This window comes from Macaca fascicularis, chromosome 14 (genome assembly GCF_037993035.2).
Source record: "Macaca fascicularis isolate 582-1 chromosome 14, T2T-MFA8v1.1".
NCBI lineage: Eukaryota > Metazoa > Chordata > Mammalia > Primates > Cercopithecidae > Macaca > Macaca fascicularis.
Window position 1 is genome coordinate 9,585,789 of NC_088388.1, and position 20,582 is coordinate 9,606,370.

The window sequence follows — 20,582 nt, forward strand, 5'->3', positions numbered from 1 at the left end:
CGCCCCCTCTTCCCTCTGCCTCCTGGCTTCCAAGACTCTGCGCTCCCTACCTGTGGAGCGCGCGCAACGAGCAACGGTGGCAGCGGAAGGACTTAGGCTCCACCCCGGCCTCGGGGCTTCCCCGCGCCGCCGAGGGCCAGTCCCGCGGGCGCCTCCTCCCGGCCGGGCGGTGGGGCATCCCCGGCGCAGCCCCGCCCCCGGGCCCCAGCCCCGCCCCCGCGGCCTCAGAACCACTGGCGCCCGCCCCGCCCCGCCCCGCGCTGCCCAGCGCCGGCTCCGCAGCTCGCGCCCGCCCGCCCGCCGGCCCGCCCGGCGCCGGGCCATGGCGCTGCTGCGGGATGTGTCGCTGCAGGACCCGCGGGACCGCTTCGAGCTGCTGCAGCGCGTGGGGGCCGGGACCTATGGCGACGTCTACAAGGTGCGCCGGGCGACGGGACGGGCGGGAGAGCCGGGAGGAGGGTGCCAGCCCCGCACCCCGCGGCGGGATCCAGCCCCCGGCCCCGCCCCCCATCCCGCTTCACCCTCCGCCCCTGCAGGCCCGCGACACGGTCACGTCCGAACTGGCCGCCGTGAAGATAGTCAAGCTAGACCCAGGTGAGGGCCCGGGTCGGGCCTCTGCGCCAGAGGGAGGGCAGATTGCCTGCGGGCGCGGGGTGCGGGCGGAGGGTTGACGTTTCCGAGACCCCTGAGAGGCGTACCCCAGGAGGTGCTGTCACCTGGCACCTGCCTGGTCCGGAGGGAGGCACTCTGTGCCCATTTTGCAGATGGGGGCACTGAGTCAGGGCAACCCCAGCGCGCCCCCCCATGATGCTTTGTGCTTCCCAGGGGACGACATCAGCTCCCTCCAGCAGGAAATCACCATCCTGCGTGAGTGCCGTCACCCCAATGTGGTGGCCTACATTGGCAGCTACCTCAGGTGAGGCTGCCTTATCCTCCTGGCCCCAGGCAGCCCCCATGCGACCTACTGTGTGCCCACCCCAGCTCTTTGTCCCCTAGGAATGACCGCTTGTGGATCTGCATGGAGTTCTGCGGAGGGGGCTCCCTGCAGGAGATTTACCATGGTGAGGCCACGGCTCCAGGCCCCAGCAGGCCCCAGCCTTCCCCCACCCCCACCCCATTGGGGTACCAGAGGGGAACTCTGGGCCCTGGACTTGGGCTCCTCTCCACTCCTGCCTGGCTGTGTGACCTTGAGAGAAATGCTGTCCATCTCTGGCTTTAGTATCCTACACTAAGTTGGGAGGGGACGTGGCCAACACAGCTTTCACTTAACAGTGCCTGCTGCTTTTCCCACACAAGGTAGCCTGGGAGGGTGGGCATGACCCCAGGCCCCCAGGCCAGCCTCTCCCTTTTCCTTTCAGCCACTGGGCCCCTGGAGGAGCGGCAGATTGCCTACGTCTGCCGAGAGGCTCTGAAGGTAGCTGGGCCTGTGAGGTGCCCACACCTCTGGTCTCCAGAAGCTGTGGGCTGGGAGCCCAGATGACCAGCAGGGAGGCGGGTGGAGTGCCTCGGGTGGGGCTGGCCCGAGGGGCCAGGTCCTGGGGAAGAGGGGCCCCAGCCCTGTTGCCGGAAGCAGCCCATTTCCCTCTTGGCTCAGTCACTTCCTGTTTGGGGAGAGGGGAGGAAGAAGCAGCCTGGGTGGGGGGCCCCAGTCCTGAGAGGGGGTTCGGGGGAGGTGGGACAGTGCTGGGTGGCTGCTCTCAGGGATTCCTTTTTGTCCCCAGGGGCTCCACCACCTGCATTCTCAGGGGAAGATCCACAGAGACATCAAGGTAGGCGCCAGGCCGAGGGCATTCCTGGGAGGGAGGAGGAGGCCCTCGGGGGCACCAGACGGGATTCTCTCTCCTCCATTCCCACAGGGAGCCAACCTTCTCCTCACTCTCCAGGGAGATGTCAAGCTGGGTCAGTACCCTGGGGACACGATCAGGGTGAGGGTTCTGTGGACCCTCCCTGGCTACCCTGGACTCAAGGGTTGGGTGTCACTGGGCGAGTCACTTTGCCACTTGAGTCTCAGTTTCCCTGCTTAGAAGATGGAACGGTACTCTCTCCCTGCTGGAAAATGGAGGAGGTTGGGTCCGCACGGAGTTGACACGGGACCAGGCACTCCGTCAGGGATAGAGGGTGGTTGATGCCTCTCAGGAGAGGGACCTGGCCTTGCCTAGGGCCTGCGGCAGCTGTGACCAAGCAGGGCCACCTGCCCATTTGAGCCCTGCCAGGTGCAGCCGGAGCCAGAGCCCTGGGCGTGGGAGGGTGAGTGGCAGCCAGAGGGCTGGTGAGAGTGGCTGTTTCTCCCACAGCTGACTTTGGGGTGTCAGGCGAGCTGACAGCGTCTGTGGCCAAGAGGAGGTCTTTCATTGGGACTCCCTACTGGTGAGGCTGCGCCTAGGGCAGAGGGGCAGGGGCCACAGAGGGGGGCACCCGGCCATCCCATCTGTGACCCCACCTCTAGGATGGCTCCGGAGGTGGCTGCCGTGGAGCGCAAAGGTGGCTACAACGAGCTATGTGACGTCTGGGCCCTGGGCATCACCGCCATTGAGCTGGGCGAGCTGCAGCCCCCTCTGTTTCACCTGCATCCCATGAGGTCAGCCCAACACTTGCCCCTCACCTGACCCTTGACCTGCTGCCCGTGGCCCCTGACCTCACGCCCTCCACAGGGCCCTGATGCTCATGTCGAAGAGCAGCTTCCAGCCGCCTAAACTGAGAGATAAGACTCGCTGGTAAGGGCTGCACCCTGCTGCCGGGACCCCCTTTTCTGTCAGCCCCGTAGTGGACAAGGAGCCTCTGCCAGCTCCCGGGGGGCAACCCCAAGAGCCCTGTCCTCTCTGAGCCACTACAGACCATCTGAGTGAGGGGCCTGGTCCTTCTGTGGGCTGAAGACCCAGCGTGGTCAGGAAAGAAGGGCAGACGGTTGGTGGAGGAGCCGCTGTGTCTCAAGGCAGCGTTGCTCGGCCAGTGGCCCTCGGCGTCAGCTGGCTCCTTCCTGGGCGGGCCTAGCAGATACCTCTAGAGGGGTGATGGGGCGGCTGGCAGGACACCCTGCACGAGGGCTAACCTGGATCTGGGGGGCTCTTGTGCCCACTAGGACCCAGAATTTCCACCACTTCCTCAAATTGGCCCTGACCAAGAATCCCAAGAAGAGGCCGACAGCAGAGAAGCTCCTGCAGGTGGGAGGCAGGGGGCCGGGAGAGGGGCCCAGCGCTCAAAAGCAGGGCCCTGGATCGGGGGCCAACCTGATCACCTCCCTCTCCGACTTTCCAGCACCCATTCACAACCCAGCAGCTCCCTCGGGCCCTCCTCACACAGCTGCTGGACAAAGCCAGTGACCCTCATCTAGGGACCCCCTCCCCTGAGGACTGTGAGCTGGAGGTAGGTGAGGGGGCTGGAAAGTGAGTCTTGGGCAAGTCCGCTTAGGAGGAGCCCAAGGGCGGTGTTGGTGGAGGTTCCCTTCATTGGCACCATTCCAGCTTGGGGAGTCTCTGCCATGCTGAGTTTTGCTCCCATGCTGAGTTTTACACCCCCCTTGATAGATCCCTGCCCTTGAGCCCAAGCTGACCAGGACCATGACTGTGCCATTTTCTTGCTTTCTGTATGATCTTTGGCACCTCTCTGTGTGGGGTCTCTTATCTGTGAAGTGGGGTTCCATTTTATTTCATGATAGTCCCAGAGGGCTGTCATGAAAGCAAAACGCACTGGTGCATGTGAAGCTCCTAGAGCAGCCCTGGCATGAGGCGCGTGCCAGGTGTGTCCACACTATTTCTGTTTTTCCTTAGACCTATGACATGTTTCCAGACACCATTCATTCCCGGGGGCAGCACGGCCCGGCCGAGAGGACCCCTTCGGAGATCCAGTGTGAGTTTGCAGCAGGGGCTGTGAGTGTGCAAATTTTGGGTGGCCTGTGTGCGCATGGATTTGGTGTGAGAGTAGGGGGTCCATCCTGAGACTCCAGCTCCTTAACCCCTGTACTCTGGGCCCCCCAGTTCACCAGGTGAAATTTGGCGCCCCACGCAGGAAGGAAACTGACCCACTGAATGAGCCGGTGAGCAGGCAGGCCTTGAGGGGAAGGTGGTGCCCAGAGGTGGGGCAGGGAGGTCGGATGGAGGCCGAGCAGCTCAAATCAAGGGAGATTTGAAGCTGGGTGACCTCGGGCCTTGGACCTTGGGCTGTCCAAGCAAGCCTGTTCTACCCAGGAACCTGGAGGGCTAGAGGCTCCTTCCTGGGCCAAGTTCTTTTTTTTTTTTTTTTTTTGAGACGGAGTCTCGCTCTGTCGCCCAGGCTGGAGTGCAGTGGCCGGATCTCAGCTCACTGCAAGCTCCGCCTCCCGGGTTCACGCCATTCTCCTGCCTCAGCCTCCCGAGTAGCTGGGACTACAGGCGCCCGCCACCTCGCCCGGCTAGTTTTTTGTATTTCTTAATAGAGACGGGGTTTCACCGTGTTAGCCAGGATGGTCTCGATCTCCTGACCTAGTGATCCGCCCGCCTCAGCCTCCCAAAGTGCTGGGATTACAGGCTTGAGCCACCGCGCCCGGCCAGGGCCAAGTTCTTTTAGGTGGGTGGCTGGAAGGTAGCACAGAGACCCTGCCTTTCCCAAAAGGAGGCTGTCATGTGCCCAAGCCCCCACCCTACCCTGCTCAGCCTCGTTTTCCCACCTGTGTGTCCCCGGTGATCTAACTCCCTGTCTCTGCCCTCACCGGTTCTGTCACTGTCTCTCCTCACCCCCCAGCCTGTCTCTTCCTCCTTCGCTGTCTGTTGCCCTCTCTTTCACAGTCTTTAGCTCTGCCTTCCATTGTCTGTGTCTCTCATCTCCTGCGTGTTTCCATCTCACCTTCCCTGTCTGTCTTTCCTCTCCTGAATCTCTTGACCGCCCTCTCACATCGTGTCTATCTCTGCTTTTTCCCTGGTCTCTACCTCGGTTTCCCCCAGTGGGAGGAAGAGTGGACACTACTGGGAAAGGAAGAGCTCAGTGGGTAAGTGAGGGATGGGGAAGCTGCAGGGGGCGGCAGGGGCGGCAGAAAGACTGACCTCTGACCCGGCACGGTGGCTTACGCCTAGAATCCCAGCACTTTAGGAGGCTGAGGTGGGTGGATCGCCTGAGGTCAGGAGTTTGAGACCAGCTTTGCCAACATGGTGAAACCCCATTTCTACTTAAAATACAAAAATTAGGCTGGGCACGGTGGCTCACACCTGTAATCCCAGCACTTTGGGAAGCTGAGGTGGGTGGATCACCTGAGGTCAGGTGTTTGAGACCAGCTTTGCCAACATGGTGAAACCCCATCTCTACTTAAAACACAAAAATTAGGCTGGCTGCGGTGGCTTACGCCTGTAATCCCAGCACTTTGGTAGGCAAAGTGGGCGGATCACAAGGTCAGGAGTTTGAGACCAGCCTGGCCAACATGTGAAAGCCCATCTCTAGTAAAAATACAAAAAATTAGCTGGTGTGGTGGCACACGCCTGTAATCCCAGCTACTTAGGAAGCTAAGGCAGGAGAATCGCTTGAACCCAGGAAGTGGAGGTTGCAGTGAGTTGAGATTGCGCCACTGCACTCCAGCCTGGGCAACAGAGCAAGACTCCATCTCAAATAAATAAACAAACAAAAGTTAGCTGGGCATGGTGGCCCATGCCTGTAATCCCAGTTACTCGGGAGGCTGAGGCAGGAGAATTTGGAAGGTAGAGGTTGCAGTGAACTGAGATCTTGCCGTTGCACTCCAGCCTGGGTGATAAGAGCGAAACTCTGTCTCAAAAAAAAACAAAAAAAAAAGAAAGGCTGATCTCTGACCCCTCTGCCCCACTGCCCAGGAGCCTGCTGCAGTCGGTCCAGGAGGCCCTGGAGGAAAGGTGAGGGGCGTGGACCTGGGGGAGGGGTAAGGGGTGGACGGCCTCGGTGCCAGTAATACCATGCCTCACGCCTCATCTCCCTCCCACAGGAGCCTGACCATTCGGTCAGCCTCAGAATTCCAGGTGCCACATGGAGGGAGGCTGGAGCTAGGATCCAGGCCACTGCAGAGGGTACGATTGGGAGTGGGACATGGTTACAGGGCAACCTGGTAATGGCCGGGCTGGGCCCTGCCCCTCCTACCAGGAGCTGGACTCCCCAGAAGATGCCATGGGAACCATCAAGCGGGCCCCATTCCTAGGGCCACTCCCCACTGAGCCTCCAGCAGAGGAGCCTCTGTCCAGTCCCCCAGGTGAGTCCCAGGCTTGGGAGACCAGGAGGCAGCCCCAGGGTGGGGGCTGCAGCAGGAAATTGCAGCGTGCCTGTGCCTGCAGGAACCCTGCCCCCACCTCCTTCAGGCCCCAACAGCGCCCCACTGCTGCCCACGGCCTGGGCCACCATGAAGCAGCGGGAGGATCCTGAGGTGAGAGGGTGCTACGGGGGGTGGGGAGACGGGTGGCTACAGCTGTCACATCAGCCCTGACTCTTTCCCTCCCTCCCAGAGGTCATCCTGCCACGGGCTCCCCCCAACCCCCAAGGTGCACGTAAGTGTTTGCCCCAAGCCCTGCAGTCCCACAGCCCCGCCACCCACCACCCCTGCCCTCCCTCGCCAGCCTCTTGCCTCCTTCGCAGATGGGCGCCTGCTTCTCCAAGGTCTTCAACGGCTGCCCCCTGCGGATCCACGCTGCTGTCACCTGGATTCACCCTGTTACTCGGGGTAGGCGGGGGCAGGGAGGAAGTGGGAGCCCAAGGAATCTCTCAACTTGGGCCAGGGGCATGTCTGACCTCTGACCCCATGCCCAAACTGGCAGACCAATTCCTGGTGGTGGGGGCCGAGGAAGGCATCTACACACTCAACCTGCATGAACTGCATGAGGATACGCTGGAGAAGGTGAGGCCTGGCTGACTGTGGGGGGCAGAGGCCTTGGGGGGCCTGGGGTGTTGACCGCCTGTCCCTCTGTCGCCTCCAGCTGATTTCACATCGCTGCTCCTGGCTCTACTGCGTGAACAACGTGCTGCTGTCACTCTCAGGTACAAGGTGGGACAGGCAGGGAGGCAGGGCACGCAGGGGCTCCAGCGCCTCAGCATCCTGCCCACCAACACCCCAGGCCCAGCCTCTCCTCCTTTCTGCAGGGAAATCCACGCACATCTGGGCCCATGACCTCCCAGGCCTGTTTGAGCAGCGGAGGCTACAGCAACAGGTTCCCCTCTCCATCCCCACCAACCGCCTCACCCAGCGCATCATCCCCAGGTCAGGGATCTTGGGCTTGCAGGGAGTGGGAGGCAGAGGGGCAGCGAGGGGCTGGAACATGGCCTTGCCAGTTCCTGGGATTGCAGCAATCTTAGACATGTTACTCTGCCTCTCTGAGCGCCGTTTCCTCCTCTGTCAATACAATTGATGGCCTTCCCACCCCTCCCCACCGCTGGTTGGGAGGCAAGAAGGAGACAGTGGATGTGAAAGTGCTTTCCAAGTTGTGGGACCTGTGGTTGTTCGGATGTGAGGCTTGACAGTTAAGCAAACGTTTACTGAGCACTTATGCTATGTTGGCCCCTGTGCTGGGCTTTGGGACATGGATAATCCCATCAGTCCTTGCTTTCAAGAAACGGGGGAGATGGGTGAGTCCTTGCTTTCAAGAAACAGCGGGGCTGGGTGTGGTGGTTTACGCCTGTAATCCCAATCCTGCAATCTGAGGCAGGATTGTTTGAGGCCATGTGTTTGAGATCAGCCTGAAAACAGGGAGACCTTGTCTCTACAAAAAATCAAAAAAGGCCAAGCTGGGTGGCTCATGCCTGTAATCCCAGCACTTTGGGAGGCTGAGGCGGGTGGATCACGAGGTCAGGAGATTGAGACCATCCTGGCTAATATGGTGAAACCCCGTCTCTAGTAAAAATACAAAAAAAATTAGCTGGACGTGGTGGCACATGCCTGTAGTCCCAGCTACTCCGGAGGCTGAGGCAGGAGAATCGCTTGAACCCGAGAGGCAGAGGTTGCAGTGAGCCGAGATCACGCCACTGCACTCCAGCCTGGGCGACAGCGAGACTTTGTCTCACAAAAGAAAAAAAAAAATCAAAAAATGGGGCTGGGCGCAGTGGTTCACGCCTATAATCCTGGCACTTTGGGAGGCCGAGGTGGGCGAATCATGAAGTCAGGAGTTTGAGACCAGCCTGGCCAATATGGTGAAACGCCGTCTCTACTGAAAATACAAAAATTAGCTGGGCGTAGTGGTGTGTGCCTGTAGTCCCAGCTACTTGGGAGGCTGAGGCAGAAGAATCGCTTGAACCCTAGAGGCAGAGGTTGCAGTGAGTGGAGATGGCGCCACTGCACTCCAGCCAGGGTGACAGAGTGAGACTCCGTCTCAAAAAAAAGAAAAGAAAAGAAAAGAAAAAAATTAGCTGAGCATGGTGGCCTGGGCATGGCGTTGTGTGCTGGTGGTCCCAGCCATTCAGGAGGCTGAGGCGGGAGGATTGCTTGAGCCCAGGAGGTTGAGGTTGAAGTTGATGTGAACTGTGATGGCGATCGTACCACTGCACTGAAGCCTGGGCAACAGAGCAAGACCTTGTCTCAAAAAAAAAAAAAAAAAGAAAGAAAAAGAGAAATGTGGACGGTTAGCACCTGGCACTGAGGTCCAGTTAGAGGGAGAGCTGGGAGGGGTGGAGAGGCTTCAGAGACCGGGCAGGCTTGGGAGGTTTGAAAGTGTGTCAGGGTTTCCAGGCAGATGAGGTAGGGAATGGCATTCCAGGCAGGGGGAAGAGCAAGTATGTGTTAGTATGTGTTGGGGTGGAGCAGCCTGGTGAGCTGGGGAGGTGTAAGGGTTTGCCTGGGGGCCAGGCACAGTGGCTCACGCCTGTAATTCCAGCACTTTGAGAGGCCAAGGCGGGTGGATCAACTGAGTCAGGAGTTCAAGACCAGCCTGGTCAACATGATGAAACCCCATCCCTACTAAAAATACCATAATTAGCCAGGCATGGTGGCAGGCGTCTGTAATTCCAGCTACTTGGAAGGCTGAGGCAGGAGAATCGCTTGAACCTGGGAGGCAGAGGTTGCAGTGAGCCGAGATCGCACCATTGCACTCCAGCCTGGGCGACAGAGCAAGACTCTGTTCTCAAAAAAAAAAAGTCCACCTGAGGGAGGAGGCAAAGAAGCCCAGGAGGAAGCTGCACCACGCTGGTGGCAGAGCCCTGCCTTTCTGCCTTAGATGCTGGCCTAGGATTTTAAAGGGATCCCTCTGTATGCTGATCAGGATTCTCTCTTTTTTTTTTTTTTTGAGACATAGTCGCACTCTGTCACCCAAACCGGAGTGCGGTGGCGCATTCTCGGCTCCCTGCAACCTCCGCCTCCCAGGTTCAAGCGATTCTCCTGCTTCAGCCCCATGAAGTGCTGGGATTATAGGCGCCCGCCACCACACCCAACTAATTTCTGTATTTTTAGTAGAGACGGGGTTTCACCATGTTGGCCAGGGTGGTCTCAAACTCCTGACCTCAAGTGATCTGCCTGCCTCGGCCTCCCAAAGCGCTGGGATTACAGGGTTGAGCCACCGCGCCCGGCTGGGATTCTTTCTCTCGTAGGTGATGCAAGTCACTAGCTTAAGCACAAAAGAGAATTTAACAACTCATGGAACTGAAAATCCAGGATCAGGGTTTGCTTCAGGCTCAGCCGTGTCCAGGCTTCGCTGGCACCACAGGCTCCCATCTGCGTTTCCTGGCTCTGTTTTTCTCTTGTCTTCATTTTCACCGCAGACTATGGTCTTCAACAGGGGCATGAGGAAAGGCCTTGCTGAAAAAGTGTTGGTTGAGCAAAGACTTAGAGGAGGTGATGGCACAAGCGCTGTGGATACCTGTGGAAGGGTATCCTAGGCCGAGGGGACGGCCAGGGCAAAGGTCTGGTGGCAGGAGTGGGCCTGGCCTGTTTGAGGAACAACAAGGAAGTCATTGTGGCCTGAATGAGGGAGAGGGAGATGATCAGGGAGGGCCCCGTGGCCACAGTGCAGCCTTTGGCTTGACTCAGAGCAGCCTGGGGGCCACTATGGAGGAGTGACATGGATTGAGATCATCTTCAGGAGCTCACTCAAACTGCTGTGTTGAGAACAGAGCGAAGAGGGTGAGGGTGGAAGCTGGAGTCCCGTCAGGAGGCTGCAGGAGGTGGTGGTAGCTTGTGCCAGGGTAGCAGTGATGGGGGTGAAAAATTGATCAGAGGCCAGGCATGGTGGTTCACGCCTGTAATCTCAGCACTTTGGGAGGCCAAAGCAAGCAGATCACTTGAGCCCAGGAGTTTGAGACCAGCCTGGCAACATAGGGACCCCCCAGTCTTTACAAAAAATACAAAAATTAGTCGGGTGTGGTGGCATGCCTATGGTCCCAGCTACTCGGAAGGCTGAGGTGGGAGGATCCCTTGAGCCTGGGAGGCAGAGGTTGCAGTGAGCCAAGATTGCACCATTGCCCTCCAGCCTGGGTGATGGAGCTAGATCCTATCTCAGGAAAAAAAAAAAAAAAGAGAGTCCGGACATGGTGGCTCATGCCTGTAATCCCAGCACTTTGGGAGACTGAGGTGGGTGGATCATCTGAGGTCAGGAGTTCAAGACCAGCCTGACCAACATAGTGAAACCCCATCTTTACTAAAAATACAAAAATTAGCCAGGCGTGGTGGCGGGTGCCTGTAATCCCAGCTACTCAGGAGGCTGAGACAGGAGAACTGCTTGAACCCAGGAGATGGAGGTTGCAGTGAGCCAAGATCGTGTCACTGCACTCCAGCTTGGGCAACAGAGCAAGACTCCATCTCAAAAAAAGAAAAACAGAAGAGAAAAACAGTCAGATTCTGATTCTCTTTTGAAAGTTGAGCCAGTAGGATTTCCTGATGAAAGAGAAAGAGGAGTCAAGGGTGGTTCCAAGGTTTTTGGCCTGGGTATCAGGAAGGATAGAGCTGTCATCAGTTGAAGGTGGGGCAGTTTCAAGGGGAGCTGAATTCAATTTTGTTGCATGAAGATGCCTGTTAGATGTGCAAGTGGGACCTGTGTAAGTCCATGGCGGGGTGGGGCTGGGCTCTGAAGGGAGGGGCCCTGGGCTACGGGCCCCGCCATTGTCATGACCAGGTGGGTGGTGTGGGAAGCAGTGGACCAGGTGCAGAGGGTAGGGAAGGCCAGGCCAGTGGCTGCAACAGCTGGGGAGCTTGGGAGGGCCCTTCCTGCAACGTGCTCACTCCAGGACCACATCTGGAGCCCTGTGGCCTTGGGGCTTCCTGAGCTCAGTCCCCAAGTGAGCCTCTGCTTTGGCCCAGGACCTACAGGATACAGGCGCATCAGAGCCCCAACAGGTCACAGGCAGCTTTGAGCCTGCGTTCAGGAAATGGCAGAGGCACAGTGAGCATTTTGAATGCAAAGAACAGAGAACTGGAGTTGTTTGGAGAAAAAACAAATACAAAATATATGCCTTTGTCCCATCCAAAGATCAGATGGGAAGGAGAGTGGGAGGAGTGTGGGGAGAGGGAGGGACGAGGACCAGGGACAGGGAGAGACAGATATTAGTTTCCTCCATGTCCTGGCAGAGGGTACAAACAGGACCCAGGCCGCTGGGTGGAGGTGGCAGGGCTGGTGACAGGAAGCCCCATTCCCCAGAGGAAGAAACAGGCTCAGAGGGTCCCCTGGAGGGTTAGGGGACACCCAGTGGCCAAGGCAAGGGCCCCTCTGATGACTGTCCCTCACTGCTTCTTCCCTGATAGCAAGGCAAGCCACCCCCTGGCCCCACAGGGCTGTTGCCTCAGCTGGAGAAGCAGAGGGCAGGCCATTTGCCTTTTGAAGTTTATTCACTGCCCCGGGCCTGTTTTCCCATCTGTGAAATGGGCCGTTGGGCGCCCTGTGTAACCTGGTGGGGCTGGAGCCTGCATGCTCCCCGGCCCCTCCACGCTCTCATTTCTTCATTCATTTCTTTTCTTTTTTTTTTTTTTTGAGACAGAGTTTTGCTCTTGTTGCCTGGGCTAGAGTCCAATGGCACGATCTCGGCTCACTGCAACTTCCGCCTCCTAGATTCAAGTGATTCTCCTACTTAGGCTCCCAAGTAGCTGGGATTACAGGCATGCGCCACCACGCCTGGCTAATTTTGTATTTTTAGTAGAGACGGGGTTTCTCCATGTTGGTCAGGCTGGTCTCTAACTCCCAACCTCAGGTGATCTGCCCACCTCGCCCTCCTGAAGTGCTGGGATTACAGGCGTGAGCCACTGCGCCCGGCATTTCTTTATTTATACCTTGCCTTTACCTGACAAGGATTTTCAGTGACTCAAAATAGGTGGAAAGTCCTAATATGTGATGACAGGAGCTGGCCCTCTGTGAACACACACGATTCCCAGCACGGCCGAGAGCACCTCCCCTGTATTAGCTCATGAAGCCTTCACTGTGACCCTCCAGGGTGGGCCCCACCATTATCTCCAATCTACAGATGACGAAACAGGCATGGAGAGGTTAAGTGGCTTGCCTGAAGTCACACGGAGCTAGAAGCAATTCTGAGACCCAAAGCCCTGGCCTGGATGGAGACACTCCCATCCTGGCCGCAGGCCCGGAAGACTGGCTTCAGGTCTTCCGCCCTTCCCAGCTGTTCTTGGGACAGGTTACTTTGTGTCTCTAAGTCTCAGTCTTACTTGTAAAGAGGGAAGATGATAGTGCCTGCCTCATAGCGCTCTGCAGGGGCCTTGCCCATGGATGGCATCTCGGACACAGGCCCTGGTTGTCACCCCTACAGGCGCTTTGCTCTGTCCACCAAGATTCCTGACACCAAAGGCTGCTTGCAGTGTCGTGTGGGTAAGAAGTGGGCTGGGTGGGGTGGGGTGGGGCCTGGTGGGGGGCAGTGCAGGCCTAGCCCGGTGCCCACTGCCTGCTCCCCTGCCAGTGCGGAACCCCTACACGGGTGCCACCTTCCTGCTGGCTGCCCTGCCCACCAGCCTGCTCCTGCTGCAGTGGTACGAGCCGCTGCAGAAGTTCCTGCTGCTGAAGGTGAGGGGCGGTGGGGGGAGGCCCAGGGTACCCTCAGAGCTCTGGGGGGAGAAATGGAGACCTGAGCATCCCTGCTGCCCCCTAGAACTTCTCCAGCCCCCTGCCCAGCCCAGCTGGGATGCTGGAGCCGCTGGTGCTGGATGGGAAGGAGTTGCCGCAGGTGTGTGTGGGGGCCGAGGGGCCTGAGGGGCCTGGCTGCCGTGTCCTGTTCCATGTCCTGCCCCTGGAGGCTGGCCTGACGCCTGACATCCTCATCCCACCTGGTGAGCAGAAGGGCCAGGCTGCTGGGGGTGGGTGTGTGTGCATGAGAGACAGAGGGAGGCAGGCAGGGAGGGAGGGCTGAGGCTCCCAAACTAGGCTCCCCACAGCCAGTGGCTCCACAGAGACCTTGAGGGCTGCCATATGGGGTCTGGGGCCCACAGCCTCCCTTCAGCGAGCCTCACCTCGGGCTTCCATAAAAGGGTTCATTAGACCAAAGGGCTTGGCAGCTAAGAAAATCCTGGCCAGGCCAGGCATGGTGGCTCACGCCTGTAATCCCAGCGTTTTGGGAGGCCAAGGAGCGGGGCGGGGCTTGAGCTCATGAGTTTGAGACCAGCCTGGACAAGGCTGAGACCCTGACTCTACAAAAAAAACTAGCTTTGGCATGTTGGTGCACGCCTGTGGCCCCAGCTACTTGGGCTGAGGTGGAAGGATCACTTGAGCCTGGGAGGCAGAGGTGGCTGTGAGCCATGTTCGCGCCACTGCGCTCCAGCCTGGGTGACAGAGTGAGACCCTGTCTCAAAACAAAACAAAAAACAGTCAACATTGCTCCGGGCTGCAGGAAAGGGGCAGATCTGGCAAGGCAGGGCCTAGAGGCCCCATTCTGAGCCAGGAAGCAGGATTCCCGGTGTTGTGGTAGCTCGGGGTGATAGTGAGCAATGATGGGAAGGGAGAAGGGAGGGCGCACGTGGTTAAGGCATCTGGTGTCAGGCCCTGAGCCAGGAGTCTCACACACAGGATTTTATTCTTTATTTATTCTATTTTATTTTATTTATTTATTTATTTTTTATTTATTTTTTTTGAGACGGAGTCTCGCTCTGTCACCCAGGCTGGAGTGCAGTGGCCAGATCTCAGCTCACTGCAACCTCCACCTCTCGGGTTTACGCCATTCTCCTGCCTCAGCCTCCCGAGTAGCTGGGACTACAGGCGCCCGCCACCTCGCCCGGCTAGTTTTTTGTATTTTTTAGTAGAGACGGGGTTTCACCGTGTTAGCCAGGAAGGTCTTGATCTCCTGACCTCATGATCCACCCGCCTCGGCCTCCCAAAGTGCTGGGATTACAGGTTTGAGCTACCGTGCCTGGCCTTTTTTTTTTTTATTTTTGAGACAGAGTCTTGCTCTGTCACCCAGGCTAGAGTGCAATGGCACGATCTTGGCTCACGGCAACCTCTGCCTCCTGGGTTCAAGCGATCCTCTTGCCTCAGCCTCCCGAGGAGCTGGGATTACAAGCATGTGCCACCACGCCCGGCTACTTTTTGTATTATTAGAAATGGGGTTCGAGACCAGGCTGGTCTCGAACACCTGATCTCAGGTGATCTGCGGCTTTGGCCTCCCACAGTGCTGGGATTACAGGCGTGAGTCACTGTGCCCAGCTCAGGATTTTATTCTTGATCCTCATGATAGCCTCTCAAGGCAGTGCCATCTTGCCTGTGTTATGAGTAAACAGAGGCTCCGAGAGGTAAAGTGACTTGTACCAGGTCACAGTGACTGGGTCACAAGGCCTGGTCCCCCTAAATCTGGAGCCCTCCTGTGGCTCCCCGTGACTCCTCCCCCACTCCCCATGAGCCCCAGGATGGGTCACTCATCCTCTCAGAGCCTCGGTTCCCAGCCCTGGAGGGAGATGAGGTTTCCCAGCCCCACAGGGCTGTTGTGAGGCTGACATGCCCTCATGGCTAAGGGCTCTCTGTAGCCTGGCTCCTGTGTCCCCTTGAGGTTGGGGGGACTGGTGGCTCAGCCAGGCGGTTTCTCTTCTCTACCTGCAGAGGGAATCCCAGGCTCGGCTCAGCAGGTGATCCAGGTGGACAGGGACACAGTCCTAGTCAGCTTTGAACGTGAGTACCCTGGGGGGCAGGGCTTAGGGCAGGGGAGTATGGGGGTGAGGGGACCACGTGGGTCTGCCTTCCCAGAAGGGAGCCTCCCTGTCCCCACCCACCAGCCCCCTCCCTGTGCAGGCTGTGTGAGGATTGTCAACATGCAGGGCGAGCCCACGGCCACACTGGCGCCTGAGCTGACCTTTGACTTCCCCATTGAGACTGTGGGTGAGTGAGCCAGAGGTGGGGTGCAGGCTTTTCCCTGGCCTGGAGCACATTGTGGCTTCGGGACTTGGGGCTGGTGGTAGGACGAGGAGGCAGATTCCCCAGCCCCTTTCCTGAGCCATGCTGGTCACCTGAGGTCAGTGAGGACCCATGTGGCCCAGACCCAGGCTCAGGCATGGCTGAGGGGGCTCCAGGCCGGGTGCAGGGCTGATGGTGGCCCGGCCCCCGTAGTGTGCCTGCAGGACAGCGTGCTGGCCTTCTGGAGCCATGGGATGCAAGGCCGCAGCCTGGATACCAACGAGGTGAGTGGGGCCCAGGGACCTAGCTGTCCCCTGCCTTGTGGTCCCTACCTCTTTGCAGAGGACCTACTGGAGTGGCCTCAGTGCTTCCCACCCATCTTCCCAGGTGACCCAGGAGATCACAGATGAAACAAGGATCTTCCGAGTGCTTGGGGCCCACAGGTAGGCAGTGGCACCCCAGCCTCCCCTTCAGATGCCCCTGAGGCCAGAGAGGGGGCTGATGTGCCAAGTGTCTCCCGCCCCGCCCCCTACTCCTCTCTCCTCCAGAGACATCATCCTGGAGAGCATCCCCACTGACAACCCACAGGCGCACAGCAACCTCTACATCCTCACGGGCCACCAGAGCACCTACTGAGAGTGGCGGGCCTGGCCAGGGGCTCCCCATCCCACCCCATGCCTTAGCTGCAGGCCCTTTTGGGCAAAGGGGCCCATCCCAGACCAGAGGAGCCCAGGCCTTGGCCCTGCTGGGGCTGAAGGGCAGAAGTAATCCTGAGAAATGTTTCAGGCCTGGGGAGGGAGGGGAGCCTCCCACGCCTCTGCAATAACTGGACTGGGGGAGCTGCTGTCACTTCCCCTTCCCCGAGGCAGCCGAGTCCCTAGTGCCCAAGGCAGGGTCCCTGGGCCTGGGCCATTCATTCCATTTTGTTCCACATTTCCTTTCTACTCTTTCTGCCAAGAGCCTGCCCCTGCATTTGTTCTGGGAAACACGGTATTTAAGAGAGAACTATATTGGTATTAAAGCTGGTTTGTTTTACTCCTCTGGTCCCTCTGGGTCGGGGGAGTGAAACCACTTCATCTCCTGCCTCCTTCCCTCCAACACACCTTTCTGTGGGCACCACAGAAGGGCAGGGCCTTGGAGAAGCCAGGTGGAGGTGACAGGAGGCCATGGCCCCCAGCAGCCTTCCCAGGGGCACTGTGCCTTCCCCTGTGCCCTTGCTCAGAACTGGCGCTCAGCTTTGCAGTTTGAGGGCTGTGTTGTAGTTTGGCGCCCCAAGGATTCATGCAGATGGGGGGCCTCAACAAAGGGACTCTCATCCAGGGCGTCCTTGCCCCACCTAGGATCTCACTGGGTGGCCCCTGGTAGGGCCCAGGAGGAGCCCCCAGAGGGCTGTTCCCTCCAGTCCCAGGGAGGCTGCTGCCCGTGGAGGTAGCTTGTGTGACCTGTATCCCTGCCTCCACCTACCGCCTAGGTGTCAGGCCAGGAACATCAGATGACAGCACGATCATCAGACTGGACGGGAAGGCTAGCCTATGTCCATCTACCAGACTCCCAAGGGCTGCCTCAGTGCCAGGCCCTGGGGTCACTACCAGGAACGGACCAGCCCCCAGGGAGGGAGCCTGCATCTTGAGTTCATGGCCATCCTCCTGTAGCTTGTGCTTATGCTGTCATTCTCCCAGGGGCTGTCTGCTCAGCTCCGAACACCGGGGTCCCCAGGGCCGGGCATCCCCTCTTGCCCCAGGCACTGATAAGCCGCTCTTGACCAGAGCCTTTGGGCAGCTGCAGCCCAGGAGGCAGGATGGGAGCGGCCTTAAGGGCGCACAGTTAGGGGGATGGGAAGGTGGGGGCAGATGGGGGGAACAGCTGGAGCAAAGGCCCCATCGTCACCCCTGACATTCAAGGCAGGTGTTGGAGTAAGGGCTTTGCACCTGGTGGGCGGCAATAAAGACTTGGGGAGTGACGTGGTAGGTGGATGGCAGCCATGGGAGTAGGCTCAGTGGCTCCCAGGGTGTCACACTGTCCCCTCAGCCACCCTCCAGCAGAGTTTCAACTATTCTGACTCCGTCCAGTGACTGGAAGGTTTCTTGGCTGGAATGGGGGCCAGCCCAGGGGAGGGAACACACCTCTTCACAGCAGACATTCACACCCATGTTCCCGGGAGCCCCAGGGAGGGTGAGGAGCACCTTCCAAATTGGGGTCGGTGGTAACAAGGATACAAAGTGATTCCTAACTTCCAATTTTCCAGATTTCTTGGAGGAATGTTGGGACCAGGGTGGGTAAGTGGGGACAGGGAGGTGAGCTCCTGCTCAGCGAAGGCCCTGACCAAAGGCACTCTGGGGAGGGCTGGCTTTCCACCCACCAAGTGGCCAGCAGCAGACAGCGCCTCCTTGTGGCGGATCTTCCCAGCCCTCAGATTCAGTCTGGAAAGGGGGTTTGGACTGCAGAGCGTAAACTGCCAAAGTGGGGGCCTCCCATAAAATGCTTGCTGCTAGCAAAGGCAGGCCAAGAGCAAAGAAAGGCCGAGAAGCCGGGTAATATGCACTGAGAGACAAACACTTTAAATTTTATTTATGTATTTTTAAATGGGTAGCCTTTGCCCATGGTACGTATTTTTAAAAATACAGCAGAGATGTCATGAAGAGTCTCCCTCTTACCCCTGTCCCCAGCCACCCTGGTCCCAGTTACTTATGAACCCTTCTAGAAGTATTTTGCATATTTAAGCAATTTGGTATATTTTATTCTTTGCAATTTTTTATATACGTATTAACATATTCCACATATTGTACTGACCTTGCCCTTTAAAAATATATCCTGGGGGGCCGGGTGTGGTGGCTCACACCTGTGATCCCAGCACATTGTGAGGCCGAGGTGGGCAAATCACGAGGTCAGGAGTTTGAGACCAGCCTGGCCAACATGGTGAAACCCTGTCTTTACTAAAAACACAAAAAACTAGCTGGGCATGGTGGCGGGCACCTGTAATCCCAGCTACTTGGGAGGCTGAGGCAGGAGAATCACTTGAACCTGGGAGGCGGAGGTTGTAGTGAGCCTAGAACGTGCCACTGCACTCCAGCCGGGCGACCGTGCGAGACTCTGTCTCAAAAAAAAAAAAAAAAAAAAGAAAAAATATATCCTGGAGAATATGAATGTATTAAATTATCACGTGCACCTAAAAAAAATATGTATATATCCTGGAAAGTTTTGCGTTATCAAAGATCTCAGTTTTTTAAAAAAAAATTTTTTCGGCCGGGCGCGGTGGCTCAAGCCTGTAATCTCAGCACTTTGGGAGGCCGAGACGGGCGGATCACGAGGTCAGGAGATCGAGACCATCCTGGCGAACACGGTGAAACCCCGTCTCTACTAAAAAATACAAAAAAAAAAAAAAAACTAGGCGGGCGAGGTGGCGGGCGCCTGTAGTCCCAGCTACTCGGGAGGCTGAGGCAGGAGAATGGCGTAAACCCGGGAGGCGGAGCTTGCAGTGAGCTGAGATCTGGCCACTGCACTCCAGCCTGGGCGACAGAGCCAGACTCCATCTAAAAAAAAAAAAAAAAAAAAAAAAAAAAAAAAAAAATTTTTCTTTTTTGAGACGTCACTGTCGCCCAGGCTGGAGCACAGTGGCTGGATCTCAGCTCACTGCAAGCTCCACCTCCCAGGTTCACACTATTCTCCTGCCTCAGCCTCCCGAGTAGCTGGGACTACAGGCGCCCGCCACCTCGCCCGGCTAGTTTTTTGTACTTTTTTAGTAGAGACGGGGTTTCACTGTGTTAGCCAGGATGGTCTCAATCTCTTGACCTTGCGATCCGCCCGTCTCGGCCTCCCAAAGTGCTGGCATTACGGGCTTGAGCCACCGCACCCGGCCAAAAATTTTTTTTTTTACAGCTAGTGGTATTCCATTGTGTATGTTTCCCATAACAAATGTTAATGACCTGCAGTGAGATCCCTATTGGTGGAAACTTGAGTTGTTTTCACTATTTTTATATTACAAACAATGCTGTAATAAATATTCTTAGGCCAGTGCCCCTCTGTACATATTCAAGCATTTCTAGAGGATAAGTTCCTGGAAGTAGCATTAATGAGTTAGGGGTGGCTGCATTTGTCGTGGTGATAGCCGCTGTCCAGTTGCCCTCCATGGGCAGAAACCTGTGGGAGGGCCAGACCAGACTCTTTAAGTCACTCTTGAGGACAAGTAGAAGGGACGTGGGCCCCCCAGGATGTTCAGATAACTGGCCTGTACCCGGAGTCGTCCTGGTGAAAGTCAAGGGGAGCGCCATGATGTGTGCTTCGGGACGATGGAGGATATGCCGTGTTCCCTGTGGCATATCCAGCACCTGCTCACTGCCAGTGCACACGAGACCCTCGCAAGTAAGGGAATGGACAAGATGTGGTGAAGAGGAGTCCCTGCAATCTGCCCTTGGACTGGGTGAGCCACCCCACCTCACTAAGCTTTACTTTCCTTAGGTTTACCATATCCAAAGCCAACTGCAGGGCTGTCGGGAGGATCAGAAATACTGTAACAGACATAATGCAATAACATAGATGAATCTTAGAGGTAAATTAAAACAGCACTTTATGCACAGTACGATAGCATTTTATAAAGCTCAAAAACAAAATGAAACTATCTATTGTTTAGCAATACACGCCCAACATACAACCCTATTAAAAAATCAAGGGAAGGAAAAGCACAAAATCTGAGATGGTGGTCCCTGAGAGGAGTGTGGGATGGGATAAGGAAGGAGCCCAGGAATTTGTAAAGGTATTGGTAATATCACAGCTCTCAGGTTTGGTGGTAAGTTCATGGATATTTAAGTTATAACTCAGTTCCTAACTCACGTAAGGTGCCACACATCCTTTTGTATGTATCAAATATTATGTCATAAAATTTTAGTTTGGGCCTGGTGGTTCATGTCTGTAATCCCAGCACTTTGTGAAGCTGAGGTAGGCAGATCACTTGAGCCCAGGAGTTCTAGACCAGCCTGGGCAACATGATGAAACCCTGTCTACAAAAAATGCAAAAATTAGCTGGGCATGGTGGCACTCGCCTGCAGTCGCAGCTACTCTGGAGGCTAAGATAGGATTGCTTGAGCCTAGGAGTTCAAGGCTGCAGTGAGCTATGAACTTGCCACTGCACTCCAGCCTGGGTGACAGAGTGAGACCCTGTCTCGAAAAAAAACCAAAACAAACAAAACAGAAAAAAATTTAAAAAAAATATTTAAAAGTAAACACTGGGCCGGGCGCGGTGGCTCAAGCCTGTAATCCCAGCACTTTGGGAGGCCGAGACGGGCGGATCACGAGGTCAGGAGTTCGAGACCATCCTGGCTAACACGGTGAAACCCCCGTCTCTACTAAAAAATACAAAAAACTAGCCGGGCGAGG

General features: G+C 57.0%; 1 protein-coding gene across 14 annotated transcripts; it reads left to right on the forward strand.

Moving 5' to 3' along the window:
* The first annotated feature begins 287 nt into the window (after positions 1-287).
* Positions 288-16,288, forward strand: MAP4K2 (mitogen-activated protein kinase kinase kinase kinase 2). Of its 14 annotated transcripts, none has more exons than XR_012423108.1 (32): positions 288-418; positions 537-594; positions 826-916; positions 997-1,061; positions 1,359-1,414; positions 1,722-1,769; positions 1,857-1,899; positions 2,295-2,367; positions 2,447-2,578; positions 2,652-2,714; positions 3,080-3,161; positions 3,256-3,363; positions 3,768-3,846; positions 3,975-4,033; positions 4,917-4,960; positions 5,790-5,828; positions 5,918-5,951; positions 6,073-6,178; positions 6,261-6,349; positions 6,429-6,470; positions 6,559-6,643; positions 6,738-6,817; positions 6,897-6,957; positions 7,041-7,177; positions 12,652-12,710; positions 12,799-12,902; positions 12,988-13,165; positions 14,922-14,990; positions 15,095-15,197; positions 15,426-15,496; positions 15,600-15,655; positions 15,761-16,288. XR_012423108.1 is itself a non-coding variant. In XM_074013247.1 (32 exons), the coding sequence occupies exons 9-32, from the start codon at positions 2,448-2,450 to the stop codon at positions 15,846-15,848; spliced, it is 1,932 nt and encodes a 643-aa protein (XP_073869348.1). In that variant the 5' UTR covers positions 288-418; positions 537-594; positions 826-916; positions 997-1,061; positions 1,359-1,414; positions 1,722-1,769; positions 1,857-1,925; positions 2,295-2,367; position 2,447; the 3' UTR covers positions 15,849-16,288. The 14 variants fall into 14 exon arrangements, 9 of the variants coding, with proteins under 9 accessions (XP_073869348.1, XP_073869350.1, XP_045228025.1 ...); XR_012423107.1 differs by having other exon boundaries at positions 15,111-15,197; XR_010580772.2 differs by having other exon boundaries at positions 7,060-7,177; positions 15,578-15,655.
* Positions 16,289-20,582: the final 4,294 nt, after the last annotated feature.

Coding starts and splice junctions, on each gene's coding strand:
- MAP4K2 (XM_005595670.4), top strand. CDS start 323: ATGGCGCTGCTGCGGGATGTGTCGCTGCAGGACCCGCGGGACCGCTTC. Junction 1,062..1,358: donor CCTGCAGGAGATTTACCATG/GTGAGGCCACGG, acceptor TTTTCCTTTCAG/CCACTGGGCCCCTGGAGGAG. Junction 1,770..1,856: donor AGATCCACAGAGACATCAAG/GTAGGCGCCAGG, acceptor CCATTCCCACAG/GGAGCCAACCTTCTCCTCAC.